Source organism: Garra rufa, chromosome 14 (genome assembly GCF_049309525.1).
Source record: "Garra rufa chromosome 14, GarRuf1.0, whole genome shotgun sequence".
NCBI lineage: Eukaryota > Metazoa > Chordata > Actinopteri > Cypriniformes > Cyprinidae > Garra > Garra rufa.
Genome location: NC_133374.1, coordinates 38,641,658 through 38,652,764, shown reverse-complemented (window position 1 = coordinate 38,652,764; position 11,107 = coordinate 38,641,658). Strand labels below are relative to the sequence as shown.

General features: G+C 39.4%; 1 protein-coding gene across 2 annotated transcripts; it reads right to left on the bottom strand.

Annotated features, from left to right (window-relative positions):
* Positions 1-310: 310 nt before the first annotated feature.
* Positions 311-9,551, bottom strand: nudt8 (nudix hydrolase 8). 2 transcript variants are annotated; one of them, XM_073817942.1, is made up of 5 exons: positions 9,515-9,551; positions 6,293-7,054; positions 6,065-6,197; positions 1,166-1,243; positions 311-1,056 (listed from the first exon to the last, which is right to left on the bottom strand). In XM_073817942.1, the coding sequence occupies exons 2-5, from the start codon at positions 7,051-7,053 to the stop codon at positions 841-843; spliced, it is 1,188 nt and encodes a 395-aa protein (XP_073674043.1). In that variant the 5' UTR covers position 7,054; positions 9,515-9,551; the 3' UTR covers positions 311-840. The 2 variants fall into 2 exon arrangements, with proteins under 2 accessions (XP_073674043.1, XP_073674044.1); XM_073817943.1 differs by lacking the exon at positions 9,515-9,551 and having other exon boundaries at positions 6,293-7,131.
* Between the last annotated feature and the right edge of the window lie 1,556 nt (positions 9,552-11,107).

Here is an 11,107-nt window from a genome sequence, read left to right as displayed (position 1 = left end):
AGTACCGTTATTTGCCAAGGAATTAGCAAGTTAGTTTGAAATTAATTAAATATTATTTGTTATTATAAATTTCCTTATTATGTATTTTATTTGTAATATTATTATTTTCATTGCATTGCATTGCAAAACCTTAAGGAACAAATCAGTTAAATCATTTTCTGTGAAAACTGACAACAGTAAGCTGAACACATGAAAACTTCACACATGTATTTGCAGGTACATGTGATCATAGCTGGAACTAAACTGCAGGAAAGTAGATGTCCATGTGCAAGACTGAGCAGATCCCTGATGTAAAAACTTACCATTAACCTTTAAAGTATTTGAACACTTTTATTACAAGCACTGATGTTAAATAAAATTACATTTATATTAGACTCACATTTAAAACAATCATCTGGGTATAGATGATGCAGAAAAATGCATAATGTTCAATCCCAAAAGTACATTCAAATGTATGTGCTTTGTAAAAACTGGAGGCTCTTCATAACAGCAGACCAGCTAATACGATTCATTTAGTTGAAGTAGTCATTAACACTAAAGCCTAGACACACCACTGGATGAATCTCAGAGAAATGGCTGTCATATTGCACCACTTTCAAAAATCATGATTTTTTGAAAAAACTAGCTTAAGCAAAAATATGCACCAACAAAATTTAGTACATTAAATGTAACAGAGCTCTTGATAATAAGTTTCATTATATAAATATAATGTATTGTTTTATTTCCCTTTTGGGGTGGGAAGGGCAACGTGATCCAGACCTTTCTAGACCGTTTCCATGATTCTACCTAAAACTAAATCTGTAATAGAGCAGAGCTGAATATGTTTGCAAGTGGTCTGTGCTACTGAACCATGCTGTGGTCCAACAGCTGCTCCGGTGGCACAATAATTTTAAGTGCGTGATCCAAGGCCACTGCCGTAAGACCCCAGACGCGATACTTAGGGCTGTGAAACACCGGGAGTGTGAACCCGTAACGATCTCCAGTGCGGAAATGTGTGTAGCCTCTGTTTTGGGGTTGACATAAATGCTCAAGTGTCAGGGTAAAAATGTCTTCCACCTGTCAAACGAAGAAATTCAGTGTTACTCCAGCCTTATCTGAGGACAAACAGACTGCCGTCATTTTGAAGAAGTGAACAGATTGTGATGTGATGTAAACTGAACTCTACCTCACTTGGATTAGGTTGAAAAGAGAGCACCTCCAGTGGTCCAAGATTGGCTATTACAGGTGCAATCATCAATCCAGACTGCAAATTAGGGAAAAAAAATATTTAACAGGAAAATCACACTTCTCACACATCGAATAGAGTTAAATGAGCATTCATAATTTTTAAACACACTTTATGGATTGAAAACCATAGCATCTGTCCATTTTCATCTCATCACATCAGCACAAGCTTTTAAGTCACTATGAAACGGATTACAAGACAACAGATCAACAGATTGTAAATTGACAAATGCTAGTTTTGAGAAAAAAAGCTGTGTTCATTTTCATTGTTTTGTTGAAACACACTCTACACAAGTACAGACTGGATTGCCCCATTTAACAAGGCTCAGTTCAACGTTTGCAGATCTTGAAATCCAAACCCTTCGAAGGACACAGCCTCTGCTAATATGAGTGTAATAAATCACCTGAATAATAACATATTTAGTTTAAAGGGGTCATCGGATGCCCATTTTCCACAAGTTGATATGATTCTTTAGGGTCTTACGGCTTGTCATCCCACGGCGGAGAGGGGCAGGGCCAGCAGAGCTCATTAGCATTTAAAGGAGCATGCAACATAATAGGGTGGTTGTGTTCAACAACTGCCAACATTAACGTTTAAACATGTAATCGTGAATTTTGCATCCAATGACCCCTTTAATATCTGAAACATCTGGGTGCAACTCATCCACCCTCTTGAGTAGTACAGAGTTATTACTGCAAGAACGATGCAAGAGTGCACATGAATTATTTTCAATTAAAATGAAAGTTTGCGGCACACTGGCCAAGCACTTATGTCTGCATTCACATACTTGTGAAAAGTATGTTCCCTATCGAACAGTATCTCCCACTGCATCAGCTATGGGGAAACTCCTGTTTACTCTGTTACTGAAGCCTGATTTGTTCATGTTTGTGTAGCTGCACCTCTAACTCCGCAGAAAAGGAAAGAGCCGATCACTATAAGTCAGCTCAGAGTGCTATTTTATTAGAATTTTAGTCCTTCAGCAATGAGATCATCTCTTTGGTGACTCTGCTATCGAGAAGGAAGAAACTCAACCTGTTCGCCACTGTAGAAGGAGCCCCGACAGAGGAAGATGTAAGAAACCATCAAGTGCCCTAGAAAGAGCAAATTCTAAGTCAATTTCCTGCGCATTGTTGCAAATGTTGTGCCGTGAGTGTGGCTCTTGCAACTAGCCCCTGGACGATGCAGATGGGCACAGTGAGTGTGTGGACTGTCTCAAGCAGACGCTGCACTCACTGAGACATCATGCTCTCACTGTGAGAGCATGAGTCTCGCTCTTCTCCGTTCGCAGATCACCTTCTTTAATGAAGAAAGGCTTCAGTGATATCACACCGGCTCAGCTCCCACGTACTTCACTCTCCCTTCATCGCCTCATTTTGCCAGTGTGCTTCACAAAAGAGGATCAATGCCTGTCGTTCTGAGGAAGAGATTGCCTTTGACAACACCAAGTCCTTAATGGCTTCAGATGCTGAAGAGTCCTAGACGGGGAGCCTGAAACCCCTCATCACACACGGTCAACACAGCTGAGCATGGACAGCAAGCTGATCCGTACGCTGGCAAAGAATATGGAGGATCTCATCCTGGCTTGGTTAGCTCTGGAAGAACCCGTCCATGACCTCCTCGACAAGTTGGCACCTGAAGGGATGTCATCGCCTACTCGGCAGTGTTGATCCCTTTACTTCTATCACTCTCACCATGGTTGACACCACTGAAGATAGAGGTTACAGCAAATTTCCCCCTCTGGAAGAGGCGGTTGCTGCCTACCTGTGTCCACCATTGGCCCTTGGATTAAAAGCCTATTCAGAACATCTATCTAAGCCCCTGGAGGACAACATCAGCCTAACAGGGCTTATTCAGCAGCTGGCCAGGCTGATGGCGGTACTCCAGGTGTTCCAGACCAAGCTTGTCCGAACTATGGATGAGTCTGGTCAGGATCCTAACACCTTAAGGAGCTCCTCACAGTGACTTACGTGGCTCTGGGTACTAACCAAGGCAATGGCGCAGGCAACTAGCAAGACCATGGACAATCTGGTGGAGCTAGAGTGCCACCTTTGGCTGAAGTTGACTGAAATCAAGGGACGCTGACAAGATCGCCTTCCTCGACTCAGCAGTCTCGCCTAAGGGACAGCTATCCTGGATGTGTCAAGATGGGTTTTAAATATCATAGAAAGAGATTACTCATTACTTTGAGAGGTAATATTCAGACCTTGAAAAAAGGGTTGTGAAGCTCACGCTCTCCAGTCCGAAGTACACTGCAAAAGGAGCTGTGGAAGTGGTTCCTCCAGCGATCGGCAAGTCAGGCTTCTTTAGCCGTTAATTCCTTGTTCCCAAATAAGATGGCAGGTTCAGACTCATTCTCGATCTCAGTCATCTGATACAGTTACTTATGAGATGCCTATTCAAGATGTTAACTTTAAAGTAGACCCTCTCACAAATATGTCCCAAGGACTGGTTTCTGTCAGTGGATCTGAAAGAGTTATTTTCACATCCAGATAGCCCCTCATCACAGACTTCCGTTCTTCAGATTCACAATCAAGAAAGTGGCTTATCAATACACGGTCCTGCTGTCTATGGCCCCACGCACTTTTACAAAGTGCATTTATGCGGGTCTTTCCCCTCTGAGACAGATGGGGATGAATTACCTCAACGACTGGCTGGTTTTAGACAAATCAGAACGGGAACTCATTGCTCACAGGTTGCTCAGTCTGAATGCAGGCAAAGGTCTCTTCGCCTCAGTAAGAGAACTCTCACTGCTCAATCTATTTCTCAAGATAGCGAGATGCCCTGGGCCACAACTGGCCCAGCACTCACTTGTACATCTTCCACCTGATTGCCCTGCTTGCTCAGTTCATAAGACGGGTCAGGGAAGTCAAATGCTCAGTCCTCCTAGTGGAATCAGACATGGTTCCCCAAGTTGAATCAGCTGCTGTCGGCAGCCCCTTGGCCAATACTGTTGAAGAAGGACCTTCTCTGGGAAACAAAGGACATTGTTTGGTATCCCCAGTCAGAACTGTGAAGCCTTCATGTTTAGGCCCTCGACAGAGCCTGTCCAGCTGTCCGCAAGTGTGAATAATACCATTTAAGTGTCTAGAGCCCCATCCACAACACGCCTTTACACCCTTAAAGTCTTCCTGCCCTGCTGGCATGGATCTTGTGCGCTTAACTTTACCTAATTCCCCTTTTATAAGTGGAAAGGGTTATGTTAAGTAGTCACTATAAGTTCATGCTTATAGAAGCCCTCATGTTGGGCGCTCTGGGGCTGGGCCTACAAAGCAGGCTTTGTTCTGCACTTTCGTCAAAGCTGATGCAATGGGAGAGACTGTTCGACAGGGAAAGCCCCTGGTTACTAACGTAAATTAAGGGAACGAGCATTGCGTAATGCTTTGACGAAAATGGGTCAGGGGTGAAAAAGGTGAGAAGGGTGCTGGAGGGGTGATGTGGCCTCTGATGGGGCTGGGAGGTGGGGGGACTCCCACAGAATAAATATTACAGCCTCATTAGGGGACATGCTGTAACTTAACTTGTTTATTCTTCCATCATGATTGACAGCCAAGTTTTTTTTGGGGCATTGAAATCAACCTAATAAGTGTTTTCAATCATTATAAAAACATACCATCAACCACAAATGCTATTTGCTATTGCAGACAGAGCATGCCAGAAAAAAAAAGAATGTTTGATAAAAGTTTCCCTTTGCCAATTTTACAGTAGTCAAACAAGTTGAATGGAATAATAAGCCAAGCACAGGTTCTGAAAAAATACTATAGGGTGGGCCATTTCTATGGATACACCTTAATAAAATGGGAATGGTTGGTGATATTAATGTCCTGTTTGTGGAACATTAGTATCTTGAATAGTATACTAATGTGTCACAAACAGGACGTTAATATCACCAACCATTCCCATTTTATTAAGGTGTATCCATATAAATGGCCCACCCTGTATACAGATACTAAAGATATATGAAATAGAGCTGCATCATTCTGCCCTAACACACTCATACTGCAAAAATAATGTTTGTATTAGTGTTAGCAATACTTTAGCATTAAATGTAACTTACTCTCTTAAGGGTACGTTCACATGAAGCGTCTAAAAACACGTGGAAAACGCGAGGCACGTTGGTTCCTCCACCAATTTCAAAGTGCTTGGGTGCTCGCGCTTCTGTAGCGTCTGCTGTTACTAGGCAAACATGAAGGCGCTGTCAGTTACAAAAACATTTCTGCTTTGGATTTTAAATTGCGCGGCTCCATTGAAAATAAAGAGCTTGTACGCGCAAAACGCGCTGCACGTGAATGGCCCCTAAGCCTTTGGTGACACATAAACCACAAAATTAAATTGTGGATCTCTCCCCTGTCGTCTTCTCCCACACGGATTGTCCCGCAGGAAGAAACGGCGCCCTGGATGTCAGTGGATGGCGCGATTTGAAATAGCTCAAATCCAATTTATATTAAGCTTTAATTAATCAATAAATACCATCCAAGACCAGCCCCCTCAAAAAGAATTTCTCATGGGATCTACACGATGCAAGTGGGTCACCTGTTTTGGCTTCAAAACGGCAAATTTCGCCGAAAGATGAGGGATTTTCATGCCTGAATGACTGACGTTTCAGTCGAAAGATTCTGATGAAGGGCTCCTTCCCTTTTAGCAGGTTAGAGCGCCATTGCTTTGTGCAGCAACACAAACGTGAACAAATCAGACTTCAGTAACAGGAATTTCCCAATAGCATCAAAGCTGTCAGAACGATTGTTGCCTTATCTCTGGGAACCGAAGTTATGTTAGTAACCAGAGCATTTCCAGCCTAATACCTGATTTGTTCCAAACTTTAACTTTATATTGCACACTTACCATATCACGCAGCGGTTTCAACACACCCCACACTTTATCTTCTGTGATGTGGATTCCCAGCTCCTCACGAGCTTCTCTGAGAGCCGTATCTACAACAGTTCTGTCGGACGGGTCTTTCTTTCCCCCTGCAAAACTAACACAACAGAGATAAGAAGGGCATTTCAATGAAACATTTTTAAAGTTCAAAGGAGCTTTTACCATGCTTCAGAGCTGGACGTGAGGGCATACCTGACATCTCCTTTATGTCTTCCCTTCATCTTGGCAGATCTGAGGGTGAAGAGGAGCGCGGGATTCCCGCTCACGGCACACAAACACACCAGTACCGCCGCCCATCTCTTCTCTTCCCGCTCATATAGAGCAGAATTTGCTTGCAGCGAGCGTTTGCAGCGAGCCTGGTTTCCTGCAGACAAACACTCGTCCATCAAAAGCCGCTGATGTGCATTTCTGTGCAGCCCACGAGTTTGAGCTACAGCTTTAAAATGCCTAGTCCACAGGCTTGGGCCGATGTTAGACAACCAACGGAAGCTTGTGCTATTTGTGCTGTGTTTTAATACACGGTAGAATGTTTGTCTTTTAATACTGCTTTCAGGGGAATTCTGGCATTTCTCCATTTTGCTTTGATTTGTGGGAGAAATGTGTAAAAACCGCAAGAAAGTATTTGGTATTTGTAGCCAGTTCGTACAGCCATAATTCATGTGTGTTAATAGAAAATGAGTGCTGGTGCATATCCGTATCGTGGCCTGTGGACATACATGTTTGGGAGAGTCCAAAACTACAGAGAGTCCCCTAGAAGCGGGGTAGCATGTGTGAGGAGGTGTTAAAGCGGTACTGGAGCAGAAGTGCTTGTGCTGTTCCCACCGCTTCACGTCGTCTCGTCTCAATGAGGAGCGGCTACAAATCATTCGTTCATGCTGGATGTGAGTGTCTCTGAGCATTAGCACCAGTCTGAGCTGATTTAAGCAAGTCTTCATTTGTGGAGTCCTAAACATCCTGTAAAACACAGTTCAACATTAACAACAGAGCTGATTCTTTTGATTTTATATGTCTGAAGCTTAAATGAAGACCGGAGATGCTGGCTAAACAAACTCTGGGTTATAGGATCCAAGCTGACAAAACCAAACCAAACCAAACCAAACCAATTAATTTAGGCTTTGTTGGCAGCATAATACTGAACATCAACTTTCTCTATCAACTCAGGCTTTGATTCCAAGTTCCTGATAAACTACTGAGCGCATGCACAAGAATTTTGTTTAATGAAAAATATTAAAATCTTATTTTAAACAAAATTTGAGAACAAAATGGGACTCTTTTGCTTAACAAGGCTGCATTTATTTGATTAAAATACTTAAAAACGGTAATATTGTGAAATATAATTGCAATTTAAAATAGTTGTTTTTTTTATGTGAATATCTGTTCAAATGTAATTGATTGCTGTAGTCGAAGTGGAATTTTTCAGCATCATTACTCCAGTCTTTAGTGTCACACGATCATTCAGAAATCATTCTAATAAAGCTTTTGAACAGAATGGAGATGTGAACATTTGTCTTATTTTGGCTAAATATAATATTTTTTTCATGTGATACTGCCCTTCAAAAGCTAAAGAAGATACATGTTTTCCAGAAGACAAAATAAGTTGAATGTACCCTGATCTTCAAATTCAATTCTTAATGCTTGTTTTTCCTCCTGGAGCATCAGTGAGTGTTTGATCCTTCTGTAATAGTTGCATATGAGTCCCTCAGTTGTCCTCAGTGTCAAAAGATGGACCTCAAAATCATAGTCAACCATCAGAAAAGGTTCAAATATACAAAAATGCTGTAAAATCAAAGAATTTCTGAGACCTCAAGGATTTGTCAGAAAAACAGCAGGCAGTTGAACTGTTCAGGACAAACAAGGGACTCACTAAAAACAGAAAAACAGCTGTGGATCATTCAGGGAACAACACAGTATTAAGAATCAAGGGGAGACACTGCAGGCAAAAACGCTGTTTTTTTTCCATGCACTCATCGAAGTATGAGATTTTGGCCTTTTTGGTTTTTCATAAAGTGTTTTTTCAGACTAGTGGAAAGAAAACATCCAAAAGACACTGTTAAATCTTTCTTTTATAGCACTTCATCTATTTGTGTCAATAGATTTCAATTAAAATGCATATTTGTAAAGGCCGTTTTCTCAAAATGAGTTTTTTTTCTCCTACACCGAGTCATAAATCTCCACTTCAGTAGCACTTACACACACCAAACTTTACATTTTTATTCCTGTCTATATCTTGAAGGCTTTTACACAGGGATTTGTTCATATATAATTTGCTTGATTTTATACATTTTATTCCCCAAAATGGTAAAAAATAGTGTTTCCTGTCTGTTCTACGTTTTTTCTGAATTATGACAAAATGAGATACCCAAAATCCCCTCTGTAAACTGACTTCATCCAGTGTTTAGATTTTTGTAATAGTAATGTATGCCAAAGAGTGCATATTTTATTAAATAAAGCCTCATTTGCATATTTAAACCTAACTTTTCAGAAAACTTGTAATACAAACATTTATCAAAAGTAATTATCAAAGTAATCAATGAACTGGGTAAATAAAGTGATAACTATTAGTTTTTTATTTTTATTTTACCCTATTCACCCGCAGTGTCTCGCCTTAAATGTATGTAAACTTTTGAACAGGGGTCATTTTTATAAATTCAGCTATTATTAAAGAACATGCATGTTGTATGATCTCTCTTATTTTGGAAAAATAATTAGGATTTTACTTTTCTGCAAGATGCATGTAAACTTTTCATGTTTCAGTGCTTTTTTAAGTATCTGCAGACAAACAAATTAAACAAAGTCACTACTAAAGTTTGTCATTCTGAAAACTGCATGAGCTGACATGAATCACGCCATACAGCAGTCAAAACACTGAAACTGTGCCAAATCACAGGTGTGAGGTGTTTAAGGGGTATCTATCTGATGTAGCTGGTTTTAGTGGTTTGATGACACAAGGGTGGAACAGGTGAAGTGAAGGCAGTGCCTCATTGTGATCAAAAGTTATCACTGGAGTGTATCACTATAAACACACATTCGAATTAAAATCTGACATTAACTTGGACAGAAACCTTGTGGCACCTATTTTAAAATGACATTTAACGTTACACAAGTGGCATTAGTTTCGTATCAACAGCATTTAACTTAGTTAACGAACATGAGAGAAACATAAAGTGAGGCAAAACAGCATCAAAGACATTAACTACTCGTTATCACAAATGTTAAAATAAAAATTGTTAAGCAAAAATTCATCAGCACTCATATAACTCCAGTCCTAGTGATCAAACATTTACTCTTTTAAATACACCTGGAAGCATTTCTTCCACAGCACAATTATAATCCACAGCGATGTGACAAAACGTTGGTTTTAAGTTGAATAGGTAACACTGAATTGTTTTATAAAGGAGGCAGTTTGACACTCACCTTAAAATAACACACAATCAGCACAATGACGTCTGACGGATGTTGTGAAAGAAGCAGCTTCTTCTTCGGTGTGTTTTAATGTTTATCAGTCGCATTCCGCCACCTACTGGACGAACCCACCACTGCACTGCAACTTGGAGGAATGAACAAATTAATTAATTACATGAACATTTCACGATCAATTATTCAAAAAGAGAACATGTTTGTGACCATAGGTCTTTCCAACTCTTAACAAACGTTTAAATGTTGCTAAAAAGCAATATAGGACACTGCTAAAAGTAATGCATTACTCTCTAAAAAAGTAACTAATTACGTTACTTAGTTACTTTTTATGAAAGTTATGCGTTACGTTACTTTCGCGTTACTCTTAAAATCTGGGCAGGGCTTGGTTGTTTGTTTATAATATAAAAAGTTGTATTTTTGTCAAATGTAAAATCCTTTTCACAACAAAAGCCTAGAGAAAAGTAAAATCACGTCTGAAGAAAAAAATGTAAACTCTAGCTATAAAAAAGGAAAACAAATGTTAGATTATCTTGAGTAATTTGTTCTTATTAGTATGGATGAATTGATCATCGAAGGTCGGCAGCAAAGACATCAGTTAATAAAATGGGATTAAATACATAAAGGATATTTGTATTATTTAACATACTTAATTATTGCAAGTTTGTGTCAAATGTCCCTGTTTTTATTCATTTTGAAGAACACTGTATCTGTTTTTTTAGTGAGTGAGATGAATTAATGCATGTTCACATTTATTCTAGAACTAAAGTAACATTAAGTAACACAATTTCTCTCAACATGGGCACAGGAGAGCTTTTAATCAATAAATGGGGGGAAAGTAACTGGCGTTACTTATTTGAAAAAGTAACTCAGATATTTTCTTGTCAATTAAAAAGTAATGCCTTATACTAGTGACTTGGAAAAAGTAATATTATTACGTAACTTGCACTGGTGCGGGCTACAGCATAGTGGAACATGACATAAAATTATTCCTTTATTTTATTGTGCTTTTAAAACACCTTTAAAGCTTTTTTATATTATGACGTACTTGCTCGGATTTATTAGTGACATATTTAAATGTAATTAAAATGGATTTAGCTTCAACACAACTAATGCATTTACACTAAAACATATTAATACTCATATCATGTTTTATTTGTAACTTTTTACTCTTGTTCTCTTATAAAAGCAAGGGGCTCTGAGATTCGAATCTTCATTCGATTCAAATGACTCGTCAAAAGGAATCGATTCCAAAGAAGATGTCTCAGTGCTTCAGAAGTGCGTTTGTTTGATCCTAATATTCTGCATTTACACGCAGACAGCTGAATTCTGCCTCACGACGTGTAAGTACATTAAAGAGTTGAAGATGAGTGATAAACAGTAGCCTATCTGTTGATCTTGTAACAGCTTAAAAGTTAGGCAACACACTTGCAAACAGTTTGTGTTTTCAAAATTTTTTTTATCATCAGGATAATTACAAATGGTCCAAACTTCAACTATGAGCTCAGCAATGTTATGGGGTTAATGTGGCTTGTTTGTATAGTGTTCTAATGAAATTTATAAATGTAGGCTTACACGTAAATATGAGATGGT

What these genes read in the sequence shown, in the direction of transcription:
- nudt8 (XM_073817942.1), bottom strand. Translation starts at nt 7,053, where the DNA reads ATGTTTAGGACTCCACAAATGAAGACTTGCTTAAATCAGCTCAGACTG. An exon ending in AGACATAAAGGAGATGTCAG is followed by an intron (nt 6,198 to 6,292) that starts GTATGCCCTCAC and finishes CTGTTGTGTTAG; the next exon opens with TTTTGCAGGGGGAAAGAAAG. An exon ending in TGAAACCGCTGCGTGATATG is followed by an intron (nt 1,244 to 6,064) that starts GTAAGTGTGCAA and finishes CCTAATTTGCAG; the next exon opens with TCTGGATTGATGATTGCACC.